This window comes from Neophocaena asiaeorientalis, unplaced genomic scaffold (assembly GCF_003031525.2).
Source record: "Neophocaena asiaeorientalis asiaeorientalis breed wild unplaced genomic scaffold, Neophocaena_asiaeorientalis_V1.1 scaffold77, whole genome shotgun sequence".
NCBI lineage: Eukaryota > Metazoa > Chordata > Mammalia > Artiodactyla > Phocoenidae > Neophocaena > Neophocaena asiaeorientalis.
The window spans coordinates 7,476,561-7,501,681 of NW_020174645.1; the positions used below are offsets into that span (position 1 = coordinate 7,476,561).

At 47.1% G+C, this 25,121-nt stretch overlaps 2 protein-coding genes across 3 annotated transcripts in view; one reads left to right on the forward strand and one right to left on the reverse strand.

The window, feature by feature from the left end:
* CCDC63 (coiled-coil domain containing 63) overlaps positions 1–13,882 on the forward strand; it is a 28,155-nt gene extending 14,273 nt beyond the window's left edge. Inside the window, 6 exon segments of the mRNA XM_024758714.1 lie at positions 800–1,020; positions 3,859–3,933; positions 7,835–8,012; positions 11,168–11,371; positions 13,738–13,812; positions 13,815–13,882. Coding sequence (XP_024614482.1) covers positions 800–1,020; positions 3,859–3,933; positions 7,835–8,012; positions 11,168–11,371; positions 13,738–13,812; positions 13,815–13,882 — 821 coding nt within the window.
* Positions 13,883–15,806: 1,924 nt separating this feature from the next.
* Positions 15,807–24,204, reverse strand: MYL2 (myosin light chain 2). 2 transcript variants are annotated; one of them, XM_024758591.1, is made up of 8 exons: positions 24,158–24,199; positions 22,798–22,887; positions 20,231–20,306; positions 18,976–19,080; positions 17,963–18,041; positions 17,816–17,864; positions 16,021–16,138; positions 15,809–15,900 (listed from the first exon to the last, which is right to left on the reverse strand). In XM_024758591.1, the coding sequence occupies exons 1-7, from the start codon at positions 24,158–24,160 to the stop codon at positions 16,040–16,042; spliced, it is 501 nt and encodes a 166-aa protein (XP_024614359.1). In that variant the 5' UTR covers positions 24,161–24,199; the 3' UTR covers positions 15,809–15,900; positions 16,021–16,039. The 2 variants fall into 2 exon arrangements, with proteins under 2 accessions (XP_024614358.1, XP_024614359.1); XM_024758590.1 differs by having other exon boundaries at positions 15,807–16,138; positions 24,158–24,204.
* Positions 24,205–25,121: the final 917 nt, after the last annotated feature.

The following is a 25,121-nucleotide window of genomic DNA, read 5'->3' on the forward strand; positions in this document are numbered from 1 at the left end:
CAGGGAGCTCACGCTGATTCTAAGTGTGGTGGGAAGCTATCAGAAGATTTAGGCAGACTAGTGACTGAGTCTGATAGTGACCAGGCACTGAGGGTTAGAGGGGATCAGATCTTAAATGATGCCAAGAAACTTCAGCTTCATCCCAGGGACAGTAGGGATCCACAAATGAAAAGGGGTCACGTGGCCAGATGTGCCTAGGAAGACCTAGAAAGATCCTTCCGATCGCCATGTGGAGGCCAAATCAGAGAGACAAGGCTGAATTCAGGAGAGGTGGGGCTATTGCAGGCATCAGGCTGGGGAGCAAGGCTTGGAGAACTTGCTTTGTTCTAATGCCTTGAATCTGCCAAGCTCTGAGACTGCTTAAGGCCCTCTGCCAAGAGGGCTTCCCCGGCCTTCATCCTGCTCACGTCACCTCCTTCCCTGGCCACGCAGCTACCCCATCACAGCACCTACTACATCTCCTCCATTGCCTGGGCCACAATGGTAATTATCGGATTTCTTTTTCTGTTTACTTGGCTATCTCTTTTTCTTTTCTCTTTGTGGCTGATTCCTCCACTAAAAGCTCTGTGGGGCAGTGATTTTGTAGCTATGGAGCCCAGCACAGTGTCTGGAACATAGTAGACAATCAATTAGGTATTCGTGAAGTGGCTAAGGAGGGAAGCTCCCACTCCATCTCATGGGAAAGTCTAGCCCCCTCCCCAGGGCACAATGATAATGCTATGGAGCACATCCCTCCACTGGGCACTACTCTGAGCGGCTTCCCTTTCAGACTCATGGTTGCCAGTTCTTCCTTTTCTAGCTCTCAAGGCAAAGAAGCATGGGAAGAAGAACAAGGGTGAGAGTTTTGAGAGCTATGAGGTGGCTCACCTCCGGCTGCTGAAGCTGACAAAGAATGGCAGCCTGAATCAGCTCATCGAGGAGTTTCTGGCCAAGGAGGAGAAGAATTTTGCTCAGTTCATGTATGTCACAGAGCTCAACAATGACATCAAGATGATGCACAAGAAGACTGAGAGAATCCAGGTCAGGGCACCTCTTCTTTCCCAGGCCAGGGGCCCGCCTGCTCCCACAGCAGCCTTCCCCAAAGCGGGTTCCTTGGAACACTCCTTGAGATACTCTGCAGAAAAAAGGGCTTCAAGTCAAAAAAGTTTAGGAAATACTATATCCCCCCAGTGTTCTCCCCCCTACATTTTAACCTTCCTGAAATTGGTATTTGTCTTCCAGTTGATACATACACTTAATGTGTTCATGTCCCCTCACCCCCAATAAGTGACATTTAAAATCCATGGTATGTCTTATAATCCAGAGTTCAGTAAACTATAGCCACAGCCAGATATGCCCTTTGGCCTGTTTTTGTACAGTCCATGAGCCAAGAATGGTTTCACATTTTTAAAGGGTTGTAAGGAAACAAAGTATGCAAGACAGACCATATGTGGGCTGCAAAGCCCAAAATATCGACAATCTGGCCCTTTGCCTTAAAAGCTGGCTGACCCCTGTTAATCAACAGCTTCACAGAATTGAGGAGAGATGGTAAACTAATCTTGGAGAGAGTTGATGTATATGAGCATAATAAAGGCTCTGACAAATCCTACAGTAAAGAAACTATTTACCTTGTTAAATCCATAATTTCCCAAACTTAATTGGCTCCCTGGACTACTTACTCCGCAGAACACACATAACCAGCCTTTGGAACTGTCTGCACAGGAGAGAGTCTAAACTCCTTAGTGTGACACTCCAGTCCCTTCAAAATTTGGCTTCAACCTGCCCTTGCATGCTCAGCTCCCATCATGACCCCCAAGGCACTCTCATCAGCTGCCAGTCCCAGCTTCCCCCTGCATTTCCCTCCTCTGAGGCTTTCCTCATGCTATTCCCCGCCCCTCCCACTTTTCTTCTGATGCAATACCGCTCATTAGTCCTGACAGATGTCACCTCCTCTGGGAATTCATTACTCTTTCCTCTGAGGTCCCTGTGCTCAGGGGAGACTGAGGGGAGCCCTTCCTTTTGCAATGTCACTGTTGCCTGAATGTGGGGCCATGTGCAAATAGATATGCCTGTGGGAAAATGTAATTCAGAAAAATATAAGGAAAAAATACAGGTCACCAAAATATCACCACTCAGAGATACTGCCAATAAATATTTTGGTGACATTGCTTTACGCAGGCAGTGTGCACTTAAGCATGTGTCCATGCGCGCACACACACACATACATACACACACTCCCCTAGATGCCCACTTATAGTACTGGGTGTATACTAGATAGTTTGTGCTGTTTAATAAACTTTTTTCTTCAACAATTCATCATAGATACTGCCCAACATCTTCTATGTTCTTTTCAGTGGCTTCTGAAGACCCTAGATGCTCTGTGGTAGTATCACAAAATTCTTCTTAAAAGAACAGATTCCCCAGGCCCTATCCCATACCTACAAACCTAGATTCTCTGAGAATAAGCCAGGAATCTGCATTTAAACCATATATATTTTTTAAATTTATTAATTAATTTATTTTTGGCTGCATTGGGTCTTCGTTGAGGTGCGCGGGCTTCTCATTGCGGTGGCTTCTCTTGTTGCAGAGCACGGGCTCTAGGCACGCGGGCTTCAGTAGTTGTGGCACGTGGGCTCAGTAGTTTTGGCTCACGGGCTCCAGAGCTCAGGCTCAGCACTTTCAGTGCATGGGCCTAGCTGCTCCGTGGCATGTGGGATCTTCCGGGACCAGGGCTCAAACCTGTGTCCCCTGCATTGGCAGGAAGACTCCCAGCCACTGTGCCACCAGGGAAGCCCTAAACCATATTTTAATTTGAGATCCTTTCCCCCCAACAATGTAAATGTACCATCGTTTACTTAACCGATCCCCAACCGGTAGACATGTAGGTTGTCCCTAACGGAGATTACAGATAATAGCACAAGGGACAGCCTTGAGTGGCCACCTTGCCCACATGTCCTATTGTTTCCATGGGACAGACTCCTAGAGATGGTATTGCCCCATCAAAAGGTGCTTGCTGGGCTTCCCTGGTGGCGCAGTGGTTGAGAGTCTGCCTGCCGATGCAGGGGTCACGGGTTCATGCCCCGGTCCGGGAGGATCCCACATGCTGTGGAGCGGCTGGGCCCGTGAGCCATGGCCGCTGAGCCTGCACGTCCGGAGGAGCCTGTGCTCTGCAACGGGAGAGGCCACAACAGTGAGAGGCCCACGTACCGCAAAAAAAAAAAAAAGGGTGCTTGCCTTTTACATTTGGACACACTGTTCTAGCCCAGGAGTTCTCAAATCTAGTCCCTGGATCAGCAGCATCTCCTGGGAACTTGAGAGAAATGCACATTCGTGGGCCTCACACAGACATACTGAATCAGAACCTCTGGTGTGGGGCCCGGATATCTGTGTTTTCACAAACCCCCAGGTGATTCTGATTCATGCTAGAGCTTGAGAACCCCTGCTCTGGAGCTGCCCGTCCATTACCATAACCATCAGCTACATGGGGCGACTTAAGTTTAAATCAATTTAAATTAAATTAAAAAATGAGTTCCTCAGTGGGACTAGCCACATTGCAAGTGCTCTGTGCCCATGTGTGGCTAGTGGCTGCGGTGCTGGACGGCATAGATAGAACATTGCCACCATTGCAGCAAATCCTACTGATTATACACAATTCTCCAGAAAGGATGAACCACCCACCTGCTCATGCCTACATCCTCCTTTTAATTCAGAAACATCAGAAAGAACCTCCATGGACATAAGAGGGGTCCAGGGGTTCTGGGGCTACTTGAAATGGATAATTTAAATCCTCACCAACGCCTCGAGGCATTGGCTTATTTTTAGGTATGTTGGGCAGGGGAGCACTTGCTTTTCCTTATCGTCTGGTTCTCTCCTGAGCAGAATGAGGTTATCCGCTCGCAGTCCCAGCAGAAATCATCACATGAGGACAACCGCTAAATCCTGAGACAGCTGGAGGTAAGACCAGGGTGGGGAGGGAGGGATGCAGGAGTCTCCATTGTCTGTCAGGTGACCTGTCGGTTGGTTCTCAGGAGGAGGAAGATGTCTGCCCCATGACTATCTACTGGCCTGGGTCATGTCTTGACATGTCCCGACCTTTTGTTACAGGCAGCCTCTGCTACAGATCTTGCTGCAGAATATTGTCCCTGAGGCTCTCTTTGTCTATTTTAAAGACTCTCCCACTTCAGGGAGCCTATCTCAGGCCCTTGTGCCTATAATTTCATCCCAGGCTGGTAAATTCCAGACAGATCTCTGCCTCAGTCTTTTATTCTCTTTCCCCCTTGTCCTGGCTGTGGCCTGTTCTCAATCAATAATAGTAATTACAAACATTTCCTGAGCCATTACTACATACTAGGCACTGGGCTAAGTGCTTTGCTTGCATTATCTCATTTAATCCTCACAACAGCTCTATGAGGTAGGTGATATGATCTGCTTTACAGATGAGGAAACTGAGGTTCAGGGAAGTAACCGCCAACATCATGGAGCTGGGATACTGCATGAGCTTTGCATTGCATTCAGCTGCTAATAATAGGGACCCAAAATAACAGTGGCCTAAGCAATAGACGTTTATTTACTTTGTTAAAACATAAATCTGGAGATAAACACTTCAGGGCTGGTCATTATGTCATCAGTAACCCAGGCTTCTCCTTTCAGTTTTTCCATCTTTAGTGTGTGGCTTACATTCTCAAGGATGCCTCATGGTTGTATTATGGCTGCCAATGGCCCACCCATCACATACACATTCCAAGCAGAAAGAAAGTAGGGAAGGAAAAAAAGGCCTTGCTAATTGAGTTAGTCAGCTTAAAAGTTTTTTCCCTGAATTCTCAGCCAGTGACTTCTGTATCTATGTCTCACTGGCCATCCCTATTGCAAAGGAGGGTTGGAGATATAACTTTTAGCAGGCACATTGTCACCCCAAATACAATCAGCATTTTGCTATTAAGGTATAAGGGGAGAATGGATAGCAAATGTCTGGCGAAGATATGAACCAGAGAGTTTGACTGCAAAGCCCTGTTCTAATCCAGTAGTTCCTGGCCCAGGAACTACAATCCTTGGTCATTTCCCTTCCTTTCTCTGTGGCTTATTTCTACTCTTGGCATGCAGGTGGCAGAAAGGGTTGGCCATGCCATTCTCTCATGCACCACTAGAGGGCAGCAAAGCACCTCTCAGGCTCAGCAACCTCTCCCACGACTCGGGAATGGGGAATGTAGACTTGCAGGCAGGGCCCAAGTTCAAGGAGACTCTCCTTAAGTTGGACACATGCTTGGCGTCCCACATCCTTGGCTTTGAGTCATCCAGTGTCCAAATGCTTACTTGGGGTTGGGACTTGTGCTGTTCTGCCTCTTGGGGTTTTGAAGGCCTAAAGGGGGACACAGTTTGGGAAGGCTGACCAGGCAACCCTAAGCATCTCCCCCTGAAGACCTCTGCCTGAAGTCCTCCAGCAGCTCTTTGTTCCTTTGGCTTTAGTAGGAACTCCTGGAATCTCTTTTCAAATGCAAATACTCTAAGCAAGAGAATTTGTCTTAATAGCAATGGGCTCACTTAGAAACCACTTTTCTTACCCCCCTGCTAAAGATCGCTTCCATCTCCTCTACTCTTGGAACCTTTCCACTTAACTTCCATTTCATCCTCCCCTCTGGGAGAAGTGGTGAGACCAGTCCTTTAATGGGAGGGTTTTGCATAGGAGTTAAGCAACCAGGCTCCGGGAACAAACGCTTAGGTATGACTCCCAGAAGAGTCGCTTCCTGGCTGTGTGACTTTGAGAAAGTGACTTAACCTCTTTGAGGCTCCGTGTCTCACCTGTAAAGTGGAGATAAAAATTGTACTCACTTTGTAGGGCCGTGAAGATTGAATAAGATACTGCAATGTACACGCTTGGCACAGTGCAGGGCAGAGAGCTATAAACATAGCTATCATTGTTGTTTATCCTGTAAGTCAATAAAACCTCAAATCACCATCATCTTGTTACCAAATAATTGTCCAAATAAAGAGTTGTGCCCATGGTCAGGTATTAGACAACTCAATACAGAGGAGCTAAACACAAGTTCACTTTTCTTCTCTGACCTCAATATTCCTCATCTGAAAACTGGGGCAGTTGTGAGGATAAGTTAAGATGATGTGTGTAATATGCCTGGAACATTTTAGGTGCTGGACATGTGTTGTCACTGTCACATCAGGCTTTAAAAAATGTTTTTAATCATGTGATCTTTTTTTTTTTTTTTGGCCATGCCGCGCAGCTTGTAGGATCTTAGTTCCGTGACCAGGGATCGAACTCGTGCCCTCTGCAGTGGAAGCACAGAGTCCTAACCACTGGACTGCCAGGGAATTCTCAACCATGTGATCTTTTAATGCACCTTTAGAATGAGGGGGGGGCTCTTGCTGTCATATGAGGAAATGCAGCCCTGGGAACTGAATATTCCAGTGTTTGGGATGGAGGAAGCTGCCTGGTGTGGTGGTTGAGAGACAGTTCAAACCATGGCTTCCCTCTCCTGGCTGTATTCCTTAGAGCCTCAGTTTCCTCACCTGGAAAATGGGGGTGTGAATAGGGCCCTTTGGGATCTTTATTTGGAATGGTCCGTACGGAGCTGGTGGGAACAAGGCTGGTCCTTCCAGGGCCCAGTTCACCTTTGCAAGCTGAGAACTCAGAGGGACAGGCAGGAAGCCACTGAAGCACTCATCCCAGAGCAGCGATTCTCAGTTTGGGCTGCAAGTCAGAATCACCTCGGAGGCTTTAAAATTCCTGATGCCTAGGCTGCATCCCAGACCAAGATGTCTAAATCTCTGAGGCTGGAGTTTGGGCAGCAAATGTTTAAACACTCCCACGTGATACCAATATGAAGCCAAAATTGTGGTCCAGTGGACTCACAGAGGTTCTCAAATTTTATCATGCATCAGGATCACCTGCATTAAATACAGATTGCCAGGCCCACCCCCAGAGCCTCTGATTCATTCCGTCTGGACTGGATCCCAGGAATCTGCATTTCTAACAAGTTCCCTGGTGAAACTGATGCTGCTTGTCCTGGAACCCCACTTTGAGAACCACTGTGCTCTAATGTGATTTAAACTGAGTGGTGAAATTGGTTTGTTGGATTGCAACCAGCATTTAAAAATAACAAGAGGGCTTCCCTGGTGGTGCAGTGGTTGAGAGTCTGCCTGCTGATGTGGGGGGCACGGGTTCGTGCCCCGGTCCTGGAGGATCCCACGTGCCGTGGAGTGGCTGGGCCTGTGGGCCATGGCCGCTGGGCCTGTGCATCCGGAGCCTGTGCTCCGCAGGGGGAGAGGCCACAGCGGTGAGAGGCCCGCGTACCACAAAAAAAAGAACAAAAAACAAGATAGAATAGAACAGAACAGAATGGAAAATACTAGAACACACAATAAGAATATGATTTGTGAATCTATAATTTCATTTGATTAGATAAATATATAAAAATACACACACGTATATAAGTATTGGGCTGCAATGTAAAATATATTCCTTCCTGTGGGCCATTTTTTAAAAATGAGTCACCAGCTTTTTAAAAATACTGTAATCCAGTACACATGTAGACACACATACACATACGTAAGTAAACAAAACTTACATTAAACAATAACTACCCTCACTACCTGCAATGCATGTTAGTATTTTCTCTTCATTTCTTTTCTGATCATTTTATTTCATTTTTTAAAAAAATGTGGGTTGAGGCCAATTTATTGATTAAATTGATCTCACACCCCTTTAGAAGTTTGCAAACCTGCACTTTGGAGATCCTGGCTTCAGAGGGTCCTAAATCCTCATCGCCAGCAAAAGCTTTCATGTGAGGGCTGAGCCCAGGGTGGTGACCTGGCTGACCTGGATGGGAATTGGGGTCTGCCACAGGAGAAACTAAAGAAGACCATGGAGCAGGCAGATATGTATGAGATCAACAAGACCTTGGAGTATCTCAAGAACTCGGTTGAGAATCTGTTTAAGAAGATAAATTGTGATGCCACCAAGATCCTGGTACAGTTAGGGGAGACAGGGAAAATCACTGATACCAACCTCCCACAGTACTTTGGTGAGTCGAGCTGGGGTAGCAACCATTTCCAGAGGTTTCTATGACCAGACCCAAGGACTTGTTCTTTTGGAGGTAGTGAGCCTGGTGGTGAAGCATATGGGCACTAAAGCCAGCTTGGCTGGGTTCAAATCTTGGTTCTACTCTTACTAGCTGTGTGACTTTGGGCAACTTTCTGAACCTCTCTGTGCTTTAGTTTTTTCATCCAAAAAAATATTGGGAGGATTAAATAAATGAGTAGTTCTTAGAGAATTAGTACATGATCATCTCAATAGATGCAGAAGGAAGTATTTGACATAATTCAACATCCATTCATGATAAAAACTCTCAACAAACTAGAACTAGAAGGAAACTTTCTTACCTGATAAAGGGCATCTACAAAAACACCTACAGCTAACCTCATACTTAATGGTGAAAAAACTGAATGTTTTTCTTCTAAGATCAGGAACAAGGCAAAGATGTTTGCTCTCGCAACTCCTATTCAATATTGTGTTGGTGGTCCTCGATAAGGAAATAAGGCGATAAAAAGTAATGAAAGGCATTTAGATTGGAAAAGAAGAAATAAAGGCTCAGAGCAGTGCCTGGCATGTAGCAAATGCCTATTAACTATAACACACATTTCCTAGGCATAGGCCTTGAACTCAGGATAGAGAGGGAGGATGCATCTACAGAGATCATGACAATTTAGAATGAATGGCTTCCACTACTCTTAGAATAAAATGTAAGGCTCTTAATACAATCTGTTTTTGAGAGGTTCCCAAGACACCTCCCTCCCACCAGTTTCAGTGATTCACTAGGAGGGCTCCTGGATTCAGCATATAGTCATATTCATGGCCCTGATTTATTATAGCAAAAGGATACAAAGCAAAATCAGCAAAGGAAAAAGGGGCTTGGGATGAAGTCTGGAGGAAACCAGGAGCAAGCTTCCAAGGTTCCTCTTCCAGTGGGTTCACACAGAATGAGCTTAATTCCTCCAGCAATGAGTTGTGACAACACAAGTGAAATGTTGTCAACCAGAGAAGCTCACTGGATACTCATTGCCCAGGGTTTGGATTGGGGGGGTGCTCATCATATAGGCACCTCCAGCATGACACATACCCAAATTCCAGACTCCCAGAAAGAATAGTGAGTATTCAGCATAAATCACATTTTTTATACCACAGTTTAAGCATGATGAGCCACTCTTTTAACAGTTAATGGTAGTGGGGACCTTCCTGAAATTCAAATTCCCTGATGCTATCCAAGGGCCAATCTGGTAAGCAGCCCTTTCTAAGAGCAGTCAGGCTTTGCTGTGTTAACTCTTTCTTACCCACAGCCTATCAGGTTCTTTATAGCCTGGCCCCTACTTACATTTTTCATCATCTCTTGTCCCGCTCTCCCTCCTTTCTTACCACATTCAGCCACAGTGCTCTCCTCTCTGTATTTTCTTTTTTGTTTGTTTGTGGTACGTGGGCCTCTCCCTGTTGTGGCCTCTCCCATTGCGGAGCACAGGCTCTGGATGCACAGGCTTAGCGGCCATGGCTCATGGGCCCAGCTGCTCCGTGGCATATGGGATCCTCCCGGACCGGGGCACGAACCCGTGTCCCCTGCATCGGCAGGCGGACTCTCAACCACTGCGCCACCAGGGAAGCCCCTCCTCTCTGTATTTTCAAATCCCTCCCCCAACTCATCCCCGCCACAGGGCCTTTGCATGGGTGGTTCCTGGGATACTCATCCCATGCCCAGTTCCTCCGCATTCTCAGATCTCAGTTTAAATGCCCTCCCTCCAACAAGGCCTCCCTCTGCTGCCCCATATGAAGCTGGTCCTCCCCTACCCACTATTATTCACTCTTACAGCAGCCCTATTATTTAATACTCACCCAGTTTGTCTCTATGTACAGGTAATTCTCATTATCTGAATCTATGAGGTTCTTGAGATCCAATAGCAAGGTTCAGATGCAAATCTTTTTGGTTCCTGACTTTCAGAGAGAATAGAAATGGTATGGGTTGTGTGAGTTTTTTTCAAAAAAATTGTCCAGATCCAGTAGTTACTGAATTCAGATAATAGGCATCTGGATAGTGAGGGATACGTGTATTTATTTGCTGAACTTGCCTTTCTCTCCGTCCCCCCATTCATACTGAAGCTTATGAGCTTCATCAGGACAGGGACTGCATCTCTGTTATTGTTTATCATCATTTTGTTTTTCTTCCATGCATTGTAGCACCATGGCATGATAGGCATCCAATAATAATTTGTGGAATGAATGAAGAAATGAATGAATGAATTATTCTGGTGACTCCATGAGGCTATGAAACACGGTGGGAAGGGCAGCTCCCTCAAACTCAGAGACAGCACTGAGGAAAAAACCATAGTTTAAGGCAGAGCTTGCCCAGGGCTCCCAATTTTTAGTGTAACCCAGTGTTCCTCAATCTTCTTTTCATTATTGTCCCCTAAGGAGCCTTTTTATTTTTTTATTTAATTAGAAATTAAAAAAATAAATAAATTTATTTATTTATTTATTTTTGGCTGTGTTGGGTCTTTGTTGCTGCACGCGGGCTTTCTCTAGTTGCGGAGAACAGGGGCTACTCTTCGCTGTAGTGCGCGGGCTTCTCATTGCTGTGGCTTCTCTTGTTGCAGAGCACTGGCTCTAGGTGTGTGGGTGTCAGTAGTTGCAGTGTGTGGGCTCAGTAGTTGTGGCTCGCGGGCTCTAGAGTTCAGGCTCAGTAGTTGTGCCGTATGGACTTAGTTGCTCTGCGGCATGTGGGATCTTCCCGGACCAGGGCTCGAACCTGTGTCCCCTGCCTTGGCAGGAGGATTCTCAACCACTGTGCCACCAGGGAAGCCCTAAGGAGCCTTTTTAGACATTCTTTTCCCAACTGCTCCGCCTTGTGGAATTTTAATACAGTTCATATACCATATAACTGTTTATGTCTTGTATGTATATCTGTACTTTATATATTAAAGAGTCAGATTATTTTTGCTTCTCAAGAACCAAATTGTGCCCTCTAGGGAACGTGTGATGTAACCCAAGAGAAAGCCTTGTCTTTATAGGAGCTCATGACCTGCTCCACTTCCTGTTGCTACCATTCATCTCCAGCAGGGGGCGCAACCTCTAGCCCCCCACCCCCGGGACTCCCGTCTCCCAGCAGCCCTCTTGGTTCTGTTTATTTTTTTCCAGCCATCATTGAAAAGAAGACCAACGACCTGCTGCTGTTAGAATCCTACAAGCGGATCATGGAAATGGAAGTGGCGGAGATGGACGTCCCACCACCCTTCATCAACCCCTTCTGGGGTGGCTCTGCCCTCCTCAAGCCTGCAGAACCCCTCAAGGTCATCCCCCCAGTGCTCGGGGCTGACCCCTTTAGTGACAGGTTGGATGAAGGTGAGCTCTTTCTTCCCGGGCTTCTCTTTCTACTGCGCAATGACTCAGCCACAGATTCTGAAGTTTAGTTATCCTGCGTACTTTAAAAAAATTGCAACAACTTTGTGACCATTTGATGAACCTTAAAATGTGTAAAATTTCCGGGTTGTCAAGTTATGGGCACAGGAGATTCCCTGATCCCGGCTCCCACCTTCACCCTATGCTCCTGAGACTCGCTCCTCCATCTGTGACCTCCTTTCCGCAGCCCCATCCACATCCCCCAACCCCGTGGTTGAAGCGCCCGAGACGGTTCACGCCAGAGCTGAACTGTGGCCCTGCGGGCGCCTGCACATTGATCTTTGCTTTTGGAGGCTGAAGCTCATGATACTCCCCCTCGTGGGGGTCTGCCCCTCTCTCCGAAGGTGGGGATATAATCGGCCCCACATGGTTTTTGGAGGGCAGTTTGGCAACACGTTCGGGAAGCCTGAGAAATGGTTATGTTACTGAGCCAGTTTCAGTTTTTGCGATATGCAGCAAGCCAAACGCTGAGAGTGGAGGGTTGCAGCTGAGAGGGGGGGTTATTCACAAGGCAGCGAAGCGAGGAGATGAGATGGGAGAACAAACGTCCAAAATCCACCTCCCTGAAAGCAAGGGGCTCGGGTATTTATGGAATAAAGAATAAAGAAGCAGGGTGGTCCGAGGCGTGGGGAGTGTGAGGAAAGGCAATTGGAAAACGGTGCGGTAATCGGGGTTCTGTGCTGGTGTAACTAAGCTGTGGGCCTCTGCATGTTCAAGAGGTCATCCAGTGACACTCGCACGTGCCCAGTTAAAGGATTGGTGGTTCCTTCCAGTGTTAACCAGCTCACCTAGAACTAGACATAGCTGAATCCAAGCTCCTGGAAAACAGCTCAGGCAAACACATTGTTTAGGCTAAATGCTGCTTGGAGGACAAGCAAGTCTTTTGTAGCAATAATTAAAACGACCTTGCTTAATGAAGGCAGGTTACAGGTGAAATGGGGTTGACTAATGATTACCCCCGGTTTCAGATACACACGTTGAGTCTGTAATCTCACTTGTGGGGATTGATCCTTCAAAGAAAAACTTATTCGAGGGTTAAAGATGGAAGTAGGAGGGTGATTGAACTGGAAATGACTGAAATGCTCACCCGTTAGAGATTTGTTAAATAAGTTATAGTTCACCCATGCATGCCATGGAATACTATGCAGCCACTAAAAAGAATGCAGTGGGCTGACATGAACTGACATGTATATATGGCATCTAGTGGCCAGGGATGCTGCTAAAAATCGTGCAGTGTACAGGACAGCCCTTCACAACCTGATTTATAATAAAGGGAGGGGGAGAGAGAGAGAAGGAAGGAGGAGGAGGCGGAGGAAGGGAAGGAGGAAGTTATCTTGATGATACATATAAAAACGAAGAGGATATACACTGCTGACTTACAGTGGGTATTTCTGGGTGGTGGTTTGCAGAGAACTTTGCATTTCTAAGTTAATTATGTGTTGCTTAGAATTTTCTTTAAAATGACCTTGCATGACTTGAGTAATCAGAGGAAAAAATTTGGTATTTTTAAAAGCTGCCCCTCTTCTGTGAGCAACGTTTCAGTTGTGCAGGTGTGCCAAGGATGGAGGGAGGGGATGGCCAACAGGCGCTCGTGCACAGGTGCACAGGCATACACACACCTCCTGTTTGATTTATTCAAGGCACCTGAGACTTAGCAGGAGTGAAAACTGGGGCTGATGTCAGCCACCTTAGCACAGCTTCCCTTGGCCCTTTGAGTTCTTAAAGGAGGAGGGTGGCAGGACACAGCTGTTGAGAACACTGTCCTCACAAGGTCAGGAAAGTACAGATGTTGTCTTATTTCTGTTCAAGGGAATGTTGATAAACATTAGGTTCTCTTAGCCCACTAGCCTCTATGGCTTGTATGTGTGAATTAGAAGAGGCAAGCCCCTCTGGGCAGATTAATTAGGAAAAGGAGCCCCTGATGGGTAGACATGGCTTGGCAATCAAGTGGGGGGCTGGATTTCAGCCCTGTAGAAACAGGTGTCTTTGTGCAATCTACATCCTGAGCAACTGCACGTGGTGACCCTACCTCCTTGATGCTAAACCAAACTCATCTTTACATCCTCATCTTGGAGAAAAAAACAGTTATTGTCTGGCCATCCCTGAGCAGTACATCTCTGCCTGTCCTCCCCCTCCCTGGACTTTGAGAATTTTTACACTCCAACCCCCAGCACTATGGAGGGACACCAAACCAGGCTTGGATATCTTTGAACAGGGCAGAGAGGCACTGTCCCTGGGAAGGAAGCCCACCCCCTGCTGTGCTGGGTTTGATTTCCAAACTCCTCACACTAGTCCCATCTTTGGCACAGTGGACCAACCCCTGGACCACAGCAGCCTTCGGCAAATGGTGCTCAGCCACTACACGGCAAGGGAGTCTAGAAACAGGGTTTACACATGGACAGCGTGCCTGAAAAGGGGGATGATCTGAGGCCCAAGAAGAAGTTAACAGTCTGAGGTGGACATGGCCATGTTTGTACCATAACCAGAGAGAGTAAATGTTTTGTTCCGTAACCCTGGTGCCTCTTCACATTCATTACTAAGAGACTGGGGTGCTGGAGCCACCCCAGGATGGGGTAGAGGAGCAGGAGGGTCGAGTTCCAAAGCCAGCAAGGGGACAAGAGTGGTGTGAGGTCACCACAGCTGGGAGCCAAAATACTGATTTCACATCCTGGAACCACATGGGGTGCAGCAGACGCTCATAGGTGGGAACCAGGAGCCTTGGAGGCTGTGTGTGTGTGTGTGTGTGTGTGGTGTGGATGAGTGTGTCACTGTGGAGCTGTGTCCAGAGTGTCTTGCCCAGAAACACAAACTCCACTCGAGCGCTCTGGGCTGGGGCCTCGCCCGGGCCTGGCCGTGTCTCTGTAGGAGCCCCAGGTCACAGGTTCCGGACGTGGGGGATATGGGTTGTTGTAGGGTTTGGATCATGATGGGTCATCATGGCGTGGGGGGCCCCTGAGTCCCTGCCTTCCCAGCTTGCTGTTGGCTTTGAAAGGGACCCCCCTTCCCAGCAAGTGATGTCATTGGAGCTGACCTTGAGCTCCTCCTCTGGGGGCTCTGGTGTTGTTCTTGAACCTTGAAGACTCACTCCAATTCTGACTCCTTCAACCACCTGGACCCCCTCATACCCCCTGGTCGACCCCAGCTGCCGCTCCCACCCCCAGTTTCAGCCCTTTGTTTCTATCACATCATTCGCTTTGGCTGTGTCCTGGGTTCTTGGGGTTCTCTTGAAAACTTAGAGTGCCCGGCATCCCCTCCCCTTTCTTCCTAAAAGGCATTTGGATTTTCCTTTCGGGAATGGCCCCTCCCATCCTCAGGCCATGTGGTTTGGAAGGGGCTGGTTTCAACCCCAACACAAGAGTTAATTGTGTGACCAAGTTTGCCAGTCAGAGCACTACACCTGTTTCGGGGTTAGTTCAGGTATCCCATAGGCCCTGTTCTGGGATTTGTGTGGAGCTGGGAGAGAGGGAGGTGCCTTCTTTCCACTAGGATTCCTGTGGGGATAGACAAGAGCTAAGAACTGCTGGTGACCATTCTGTCACCACTGGGAGCAGAGCAACATGAAAGAAAGCAGAGCAGTGGAGAGGCCTCCTCAGGTTCTGTTGGTACTGTTTGAGCTCCTGGATGCAGCTGTGCCTGAAGCCCTCAGACTTCTCAGTTATGTGAACTCATTTGTCTCCTAAGTTGGGATTCTTGCAGCCAAAACAGACCTCAGTGTTTCAACAATGATTTTGGTCACTCAAAATCAAGAGTCAACTCACACCTAGGCCTAGTTCCTAGACCCCAGGCAGGGTCAGAAGTCATTATCTATGTATGTCTGTGTCCCTCCCCTAATTTGCCAGGAGAGAAATACAGACAACTTCTACTTTATATGAAATTAGAAATTAACCTCTTACAGTTAATGGATGTGATTTTTTGGCAGTGTGCATGTGAGGCCTCTTCTTCTTAACTTATCCCGGGGCCTAAACACATCTATGGGAGAAGCATTCCAGTGGCATCCTAAAGGAAAGTACACCGGGGAAGCTAGGCTCTACCAGTGCTCGAACTCTTTGAAAGAAAGGTTTGTGGTCCTCTGGTTAGCATTCCAGTAAAATGTGGACTTTCATAGAAATAGTCCTGAGTGGCTGTGAAGGTCTATTTTTTTTTTTCCGGCCACGCTGTGCAGCCTGCGGGATCTTAGTTCCCCGACCAAGGATGGAACCCGTGGCCCTGCAGTGGAAGCATGGAGTCTTAACCACTGGACTACCAGGGAAGTCCCTGAAGGTCTACCTTACAGAGTCACTAAGATTCAATAATAATGACAGCAAGGCCATCACTAGCTCATACACCACCTTCATGGGAACTAGCAAAGGGTCTTCCATACTCAAGGACACACCATAAACAAATACACAACCTCCTGTTTATTTGAACATGGCCTCTGGATGGATTTCCATCTGCTGGCTGTGTGGCCACATGGTATCTCTAAGGCACCCAGGCTGCGAAGAAGATGGAGGTAGATAAATGAGGCGGCCACACAGCCAACAGGCCAGGGGCAGGGGTGGTGGCATTACTGGGCAAGGTGAGAAGAGGGTAGGGACGCCCCCCCATCCACCCACCCAAAGGCAATCCCCTCCCTTAGTCCTTCTCTTCTCCATGGGTGATGATGTGCACCAGGTTCTTATAGTCCAAGTTGCCAGTCACATCAGGGGGGAAGGCGGCAAACATCTGGTCGATCTGCAACGAACCAGCAAGACATGCTGAGGACATGGGGAGGGGCAGTGGAGGGGGGAGGGCTGTGTGCAGGGCAGCCCGAGTGGAGAGGCAGCTGGGGGCCTGGAGGACATGGGTTGCGTTGGACATATCCCTCCGTGCCCTCCTGCTTCCTTGCCCTTTGTAGCTCTTCCACAGGTGCCAACCCCAAGGGCCATCCTGCAGGGATGTTCCCGGGAACCAACCTACGATGGGGAAAGAAGGGATCGCAAACTCAAGTGTGCAAAGGGGCAGGCAGGTTATGTAGGGGAGCAAGGTGGGCCTGGTGGGTACTGTGGCTAAATGGAGACTAGTCCATCTACAGAGGTCACAACTGCTCAGGGCCAGTTAATGTGTCCACATGGGCAAGGAGGTCAGACTCTTTGAGGGAAACTAGAAATTAAATTTTTTAGAATGTGCAATTTCTACATTTAAAAAGTATTGGCTAGTTATGTTTTTTTTTAATTTGGGGTTAATAATAGATAACATTTATATTGCCCTTATCACATATCAGCACTTTATACATGTGAACTCATTTAATCCTCACAGTGTACTATGAAGTAGATTCTATTATTGTTCCCACTTTACAGATGAGGAAATTGAGGCACAGTGAGGTTAAGGAGCTTGTCCAAAGTCCCAAAGCCTGGTGAGAGTTGAAAGGCAGGCTCTTTCAACTGCTTGAGTTTTGAGGGGGAGATCCAAATAAAATTTTTAGTAAAATGTGAAACTTTATGGAATCAGGCCAGAGAGGCTATAAGGGACTACTTTATTTTATTTTATATTTTATTTTTTATTTTTTTGCAGTACGCGGGCCTCTCACTGTTGTGGCCTCTCCCGTTGTGGAGCACAGGCTCCGGATGTGCAGGTTCAGCGGCCATGGCTCCCGGGCCCAGCCGCTCCACGGCATGTGGGATCTTCCCGGACCGGGGCACGAACCCGTGTCCCCTGCATCGGCAGGTGGACTCTCAACCACCGTGCCACCAGGGAATCCCGGGACTATTTTAAATAGACTCATTAAGGTTCATTAGTAACGTTGACAAGGCAGTTGCTTGTTTATACAGGGCCTTCGGTGAATTAGCAATAGTGCCCCTTCTTCCAGGCACATTACTGCCACCTGCCAGAAAAAGTCATATATTCTGATTTCTAAAAAATTATAAGACACTTTACTGCCATCTGCTGGAAAACTATTGCAACAAATAAATACTCTGCAGTATATATTATTAAGGGCATCCAGGAGGATTGTTCAGTGTATAACCTACACGACTGTATGTGGTGACCCTGCATGCCACCTTCACTTCATCAGGAAATTGATACTCTCACCAGGTATCCATGCATTATGAGGAAGACAGAACCTGGAGTCAGACAGACCTAGGTTTGAATCCAGGCCCCGGCATTTCTCATTAGTGTTGTCCTTTCAGTCAAAGCAAAGTGACTTTGCTTCCCTGAGCCTCAGTTTCCCCATCTGTAAAATGATGATAATACTAGTCCCTACCTCACAGGGTGATTGACAGAGTGAAATGAGATAAGGGCTTAGTAAACAAGAGCAGATTCTCTCTCAGTGTGGGGTCAGGGGTGTTTTATATAAGAGAGTCTGGAGAGGGTGTCCCCAGGAGGGTGAGGCCAGGAGCTGGGGTGCAGAGAGTGTCCAAAGGGCCCTGTTACCTCCTCCTTGGAAAACCTCTCCGCCTGCGTGGTCAGCATCTCCTGTATGCTGCAGAGAGAGAAAAGCAGGTATTGCAGCCGGCTGTGTGGAGAGGGCTGGGGGGAGAAGCAAGGAACCCCAGGTCTTCCCCCACAGATCCCACTCACTAATCAGCCCTGAGCACCCCTTTGCCTTCAGGGTCAAACACTTTGAACGCGTTGAGAATGGTCTCCTCGGGGTCTGCCCCTGAAACAGAAAACAGGGTTAAAATGTGCCATGGGTGGCTGGGAACCTCTGGTAAGGAGGGGAGGTCCTGTTGCCTCCTGAGCACTGAGCCTTGGCGTTTTGAAAGAGTGGGCTGAGAATCCAGTTCTTTCTTTCTTTCTTTCTTTCTTTCTTTCTTTCTTTCTTCCTTCCTTTCTTTCTTTTTGGCTGTGTTGGGTCTTCGTTGCCGTGAGTGGGCTTTCTATAGTTGTGTCGAGCAGGGGCTACTCTTTGTTGCGGTGCACAGGCTTCTCATTGTGGTGGCTTCTCTTGTTGCAGAGCACAGGCTCAGTAGTTGTGGCTTGCGGGCTCTAGAGTGCAGGCTCAGCAGTTGTGGCACATGTACTTAGTTGCTCCACAGCATGTGTGATCTTCCTGGACCAGGGATCAAACCTGTGTCCCCTGCATTGGCAGGCGGGTTCTTAACCACTGCGCCACCAGGGAAGTCCTGAGAATCCAGTTATTTCTGAGGAAACCCAAGGTCAAGCATGGATCTAGGCTTAGAAAGACTTGGATTCAAATTCTGACTCCAGCATTTGGTAGCTGTGTGGCTGCAGGCAAGAGACTGTCTGTCTCTGAGCTTCAGTTCCCCATCTGTAGACTGGGATAAGAATAGAAACTATCTCCTAGATGCTATTAAATAAGGTGATGCATAAAATGTGTTTAAAGTGCTTAGCATGAGGTCTGGATCAGGGTAAGCCTTGGAGCACTGTTAACTTCTGTTTTTATTGTTTTTTCTTCCCCCTGACGTTACTCTGCCTTCATGTGCCAACCCCAACATGTTCTCCCAGTGCTTTAATTGATGCCCAAAGATGAAGACACATAAAGACAGACAGACATACACAGATGCACAGAGACACATATACACAGACATACATGTACACACATAGATGCACAGATATACACATGAACTTACCCTTAAGTTTCTCCCCAAACATCTGTAGGAACACAGTAAAGTTAATTGGACCTGGAGCCTCCTTGAGCATTTCATCAATTTCCTCATTTTTCACATTCACACGCCCTAGGGCAGGAGACACACACTTAGTAACTCCAAGCTGGGACAGAAACAGCTGTCAGGACACTGGCATTTGCCCTTGTAATCCTACTTCAAGGAATCTAGTCTAGAAATAATCAGAGACGGAGTGGATGGGGCCAAAGATTCACGTGAGAAGATGTTCTCAAAAGTGTTATTTATAAAAGTCAGACAACTGGAAACAACCCAAAGAGGGTTTAGTTACTTTTTAAAATAGTGCCTTCAGAACCTGGAACAATTTATACAGATGTTTTAATATTTTACTCAATGGGAAATGCTTGTATTATAAATTAGCCCTTGTTACTTGGAGGTGGGAGAGACATCAGAATTACCTGAGAGAACTTTTTCAAATTATACCTGCTATAACCCATACAGCCTTGGAGATTCTGATGTACCTGCTCTAGCCACTGCCACAGGCCATATAGTAAGTACCTTTGTGTAAGTTAGAAAAAGCCGCCCCTTCTTAAGATAGTTTATGTTTTAAATGTAAAAGTCTACAGTGGCTACAAATATGAATAGTACTCTGTATAATTGCTCACTACACAACCTGCACAGCTGTTCATGGCCCTGAGTTCTGGGGTTAGGAGTCGGGGAGCGGTTAGTGGTGGCAGGTTGGACACTTATATTTTGAAACAGCTCCATGTACTCATCCTCATCTTCCTGAGATGTTAAATTTTAAAAGCTGAATCCAAAATAGAATGATTCCAGCTATTAAACACACACGTGCACGCATGCTCACGCACATGCGTGCGTGCGCGCGCACGCGCGCACACACACACACACACACACGAGATGCCTAGAAAAGAACTTAGAGGCTGAGATGTTAACAGTGGAATGTGGCCTAATGGCCAACGTTGTTTCCTCTTTATACTTTTCTGTTTTCCAAGTTTTCTATTGTAAACTGCCATTGCATTCAAATCCACACAAAAATTAATTTGAAAGAAAAATAAGACACATGTGAAGACAAAGACTAAAACACTTCTTTCCTATCCTCTGAAATTTGCCTTAAAGACAAATCTTGGTTGAGCTGTTTCTTTGGAAAATGACAAGCTCTTGACCTTTTTGATGGCCCCACCTCCTGCCCCTCACATGAGTGGGATAAGGAGACCCTCCTGCAGGCGTTGGTGGGGCGACGTACCAAGAGCAGCAAAGGTGTCCCTCAGATCGTTCTTGTCTATGAAGCCATCCCTGTTCTGGTCCATGATGGTGAAGGCCTGTGAAAGGGAGGCGGTTGTCTGGTCAGCCCGAGAGAAATTGGGGGGAGGAGCCCTAGAGGTTATGCCAAGGGCTGGGGGCAGTGGGACTCTGGGGTTTTCAAGGCACATCGAAGGACATTAGATCAAGAATCAAAGATCTGAAACAGTCTAGCAGTTCCTCAAAATGTTAGGCCTAGAGTTACTGTAGGACCCAGCAATTCTACTCTTCGGTGTGTTCCTAAGAGAAATGAGACCATATGTCCACACAGACACCTGTAGGTGAATGTCCACAGCAGCACTATTCACAACAGCCCCAAACTGGAAACAACCCACATGTCCATCAACTGATGAGAAAATAAAGAAAATGTGGTCTCTCCCCATGATGGAATATCATTCAGCAATAAAAAGAAGGAAATTCTGACACATGCTACAACATGGATGAACCTTGAGATCTGATGCTGAAAGAAGCCAGACACAAAAGGCCACATAGTATATGACTCCATTTCTATGAAGCTTCCAGAACAGGCAAATCCATAGAGACAGAAAATAGATCCGTGGTTGTCAGGGGCTGGGGGGGCGGGAGAAATGGGGAGTGACTGCTAATGGGTATGAGGTTTCTTTTGGGGGCGATGAAAATGTTCTAAAATTAGACAGTGATGATGGTTGCAAAATTCTGTGACTATATTAAATAACCACTGAATTGTACAGTTTAAAAAGGTGACTACATGGTACGTGAATTATATCTTTATAAAGCTGTTATTGAAAAACAAAACTAAGTTAAAAACTGGAGTCTGTCTCCGCCAGCTCGCAAGCCCGCATTATCTGTAAAACAGAGCCAGTAATCTTTCCCAGCTGGCTCCAGAGAGACTCTAAGAGCTTTGTGAACGCCCAGGTAATTTACAAATGATGTATTATATCTGTGTTTTTTTAGTTCTTTTAGCAACTGGTTCCTGAAAGTATTTGCATCCCCAGGTCATACCCCCAGCAGCTGATCTCATTCCAGAGGTTGGGACAGAGTGAGGGAGAAGGGAGGGTGTAGTCTTCTCCATGGAAGGGGACTATTTCAAGTTCAGATATGATATTTCATCCCAGGAATTCCTCTTTCCCTGGCAGCTTATGGGCCACGGCGTTCCTGTGATCTGAATGTTGGTGCAGCCAGCACGGGCCAGTCTTCATGTCCCATTGGAAGCCCCAAACAGTTTCCCCTTTTATATAAAACAGTGTCCTCTCCAGCATAGCTTTAACGTATTTTCCTCTGAAGGGCCAGGTGAGAATGTGGATGACTCAGTGTGAGCCATCAGGACTGCTGGAAAATTAATTCAGTTTATCCTTCTGAGTCTGCGGCAGTGGCTTAATTTTGCCTAATTGGTACTTAGGTTTGCTTACTAAGGCACATGCCCATAGACTGTGATAGGGTTTCAGACCCGGCTAGCATCCAACAACTGAGGACTGTAAAAATTAAAATCTAAGATACTCTCAGACATCTCTCAGATTGACAAAAATAACTTTTGAGACGTTAACGCCCTATGTTGATGAAGATGTGGCGGGAAAGGCACTTTCTCCTCTTGGTGCTGATGGGAGTCAGAATGATCACAGCATTTCTGGAAGGCAACTTGGACCAGTGGTTATACTTGGTTTTAGTTCCTTTTTTAAAAAGTTCCTTCGATCCAGCTGTTCTGCTTTTAGGAATTTACCCCAAGGAAATAACCAGAGATACAAGCAAAGATGTGTTATTTATAATAGTACAACATTCTGTGTATAACATCCAACCATAGGAAGCAGTTTAAATAAATTATGGAAAATGTTGGTGCCGAATTGCTCAAAGAAAAACAGCAGGTACTGATTAGTGTGCTTTGTTTAACAAATGTGTACATATTTTGGGTTGGCCAAAAAGTTCGTTTGTGTTTTTCCATAAGATCTTATGGAAGAAAATGAAAGAACCTTTTGGCCAACGCAATGTATAACAAAAATCACTGGAAGGGTGAATACCAAAATGTTAACTGATTATCTCTGGGTAGTAGAATTGTAGGTCAGGTCTTTTTTTTTTTTTTTTTTTTGTGGTACGCGGGCCTCTCACTGTTGTGGCCTCTCCCGTTGCGGAGCACAGGCTCCAGACGCACAGGCTCAGCGGCCATGGCTCATGGGCCTAGCCGCTCCGCGGCATGTGGGATCTTCCTGGACCGGGGCACGAACCCTTGTCGCCTGCATCGGCAGGCGGACTCTCAACCACTGCGCCACCAGGGAAGCCCAGTCAGGTCATTTTTATTCTTTGTGCATTTCTGAAATTCTTTCCTACATTTTCAACAAGACACATGCTTTACTTTGATGAGCAGCAACAGTTAATTTCTTTAAGTCATTCACACACACATTCAGACCGAATTTGGGGTTTGGGGGGAAGATAAAGACAACCTAACTGAGAGGTCCTTGCAGGGAGTATGGAACGAGGGAAGGGCTCTTTCTAGCGTGTGAGAATCTCCACCCAGGCGAATGATTCCACAGCTGCACCCACCTCCTTAAATTCCTGGATCTGGCTCTGTTCAAACATGGAGAACACGTTGGAATTGGCACCCTCTGGTCTCTTCTTGGCTTTCTTAGGTGACTAGGGTGTAAAAAAGCATCGATTAAAAAAAGTCAGAGGCTGGGAATTAGAAGACTAGGTCAGGTGTCATCTCTGGGTGAGCCTCAGCTACGTATCTGTGAAATGGGGGTATGGTGCCCACACTCATCTCAAAATGGCGATGCTGGAAAGATAAAAGGACATGGAATAAGGTTTCTCAAAAGCACCCCAGTTCTGGTGGATGGTAAAAGACTGTGGATCTTGCAGCAGCTCCTTTGCAAACTAGTGGAGGTAGAGGTCTGTCTCTGAGAATGGAGGCCAGGCTTTCGGATCAGCCCCAGCAGGACCCAGCTGCTTTTGTTTCGATGCATTTCACAAAAAGTTCAGTAATGCACAGAAGGAGAATTGATTGGAGGCGAAAAAGAGCCAGGCTCACTAAACCATGAGGAATGCGAGATGAAATGACACATTTTCAGGGTGTTAAAACCCAACTGCTCTGTCCCCCTCAATTTTCTCTTGATCCAAATGGCAGCAAAATCTCCTCTCTAAATGTTCTGTCCTCGCACCGTGCAAACAGAGCAGAGAAGAGCGAGTTAACATTTCCCCACCCGCTTCTGACTTGAGTTACAGCAAACGCTTGAACACTGCATATGTTATTGCATTTAATTCTCATAACTGCTCTGTCAAGTGGATGCTATTATTACCATCGCCATTTTACAGGGAGGCAACCGAAGCTCAGAGAGGTTGGGTCATGTACCCAAGGTCACACAGTCACAGAAAGGCAGAGCAGGTATTGAACTTGGGCAGACTGACTCCAGAGTCTGTGCCCCTAACCACAGTCCTACACTGACCCTGATTTGGGGGCTTCCTGCTTCAGGAGGGGGACACCTAACCAAAAACATAGGGAGAAAGGTTTTAAATTTGCAAGTTCAAAAGGTGAAAACAAAAAGGATTCTTTTCCCCAAATGCCTGAACAAGAGAAAAGAATTACAATTTGATCCTTAAAAGTGTTCAATCCCATTTTGCAAGCCCTGGGCATTATTGATTCCTCGAGAGGTCAGTAGACAAGCCATAAAAAGGCCAACTCTCTTATTTTGTTTTTGCGAGTACCCGGGAGCTGCTGTTATTTGTGGCTTATCGGGGCATTGATTGGGGTTCCTCTGTGTGCACACAGCGAATAGTGCTTTTTCCACCAGGGTCTGGGGCCCCAGAAAGCTGCCTTTCTCCCCCTCCCCTTTCGTCCTTTGCTTGTAGGTGGTGTCCTCACCTCGCCGCCCAGCATCACTTACCTCCGGGGGCCCTCGATACTCACCATGGTGGAAAGGACACAGCACTGCTCCCCCAGAAGAATCCCACAGGCTGCCCAGCTCTCCTCAGCCCAGGAACAATAAATACTTCCTCCCCAAGTTTAAAAATAACCCCATGACCACTTTTGGCAGTAGTAGGTGAGGCGGACACCACCTAAGGCCCCCCCACCCCCACCCCATGCCGTTCTTCTGAAGTAAGGGCAGCTCACTCGCCACCCAGTGACACGTGAGACCCAAAAAGGCATTCAAGGTTAAATAGACTGGCGGCTGGTGCATGGGGAGAGATGTGGCTCACTTTCTGCAGCGCTTGGGTGGTCAGCACTTGTGCTTGTCTGTTTTGAGAAGGAAAATGGCAGGGAGGGAGACTGTTAAAATTCTCTAACATTATCAGGCATGGGTCCCACCTCAGGGTCTTTGTACCTGCAGTCTCCTCTGCCTGGAATGCTTTTCTGTCAGACATCTGCAAGCCTCCCTTCCTCACCTCCTTCAGGTCTTTGCTCAAACGTCACCTTCTCAGTGAGACCTCCCTACCACCCTATTTAAAATAGCCATTTAGCCCTGCCCTGCAGAGACATTTCTCTGCTTTGTTTTTCTCCCCAGCATTTACCACTTTCTAACATACCGTGCAATTCACTTATTTTGTTCACTGTCAGTGGACAGCTCCGGAGGGTGGGTCCTCTTTATTTTCCTCACCACTCGCTCCCTGGCTCCAACCTCGTGACTAGCAGGCACACAGCAGCTGCTCAATGAGTATGTGTTAATTGACTGAAGAAATAACAGCTCTCGGGCTTCCCTGGTGGCACAGTGGTTAAGAACCTGCCTGCCAATGTGGGGACACGGGTTTGAGCCCTGGTCCAGGAAGATCCCACATGCCACGGAGCAGCCAAGCCAATGCGCCACAACTACTGAGCCTGTGCTCTAGAGCCTGCGAGCCACAACTACTGAGCCTGTGTGCCACAACTAGTGAAG

Bases quoted from the DNA above. Each gene is read 5' to 3' on its own strand.
- MYL2 (XM_024758590.1), bottom strand. The intron at 20,307-22,797 runs GTGGGTGCAGCT...TCCCTTTCACAG, and splicing joins AGATCCAGGAATTTAAGGAG to GCCTTCACCATCATGGACCA. The intron at 16,139-17,815 runs GTAACAGGGCCC...GGTTCGTTGCAG, and splicing joins AGAGGTTTTCCAAGGAGGAG to ATCGACCAGATGTTTGCCGC.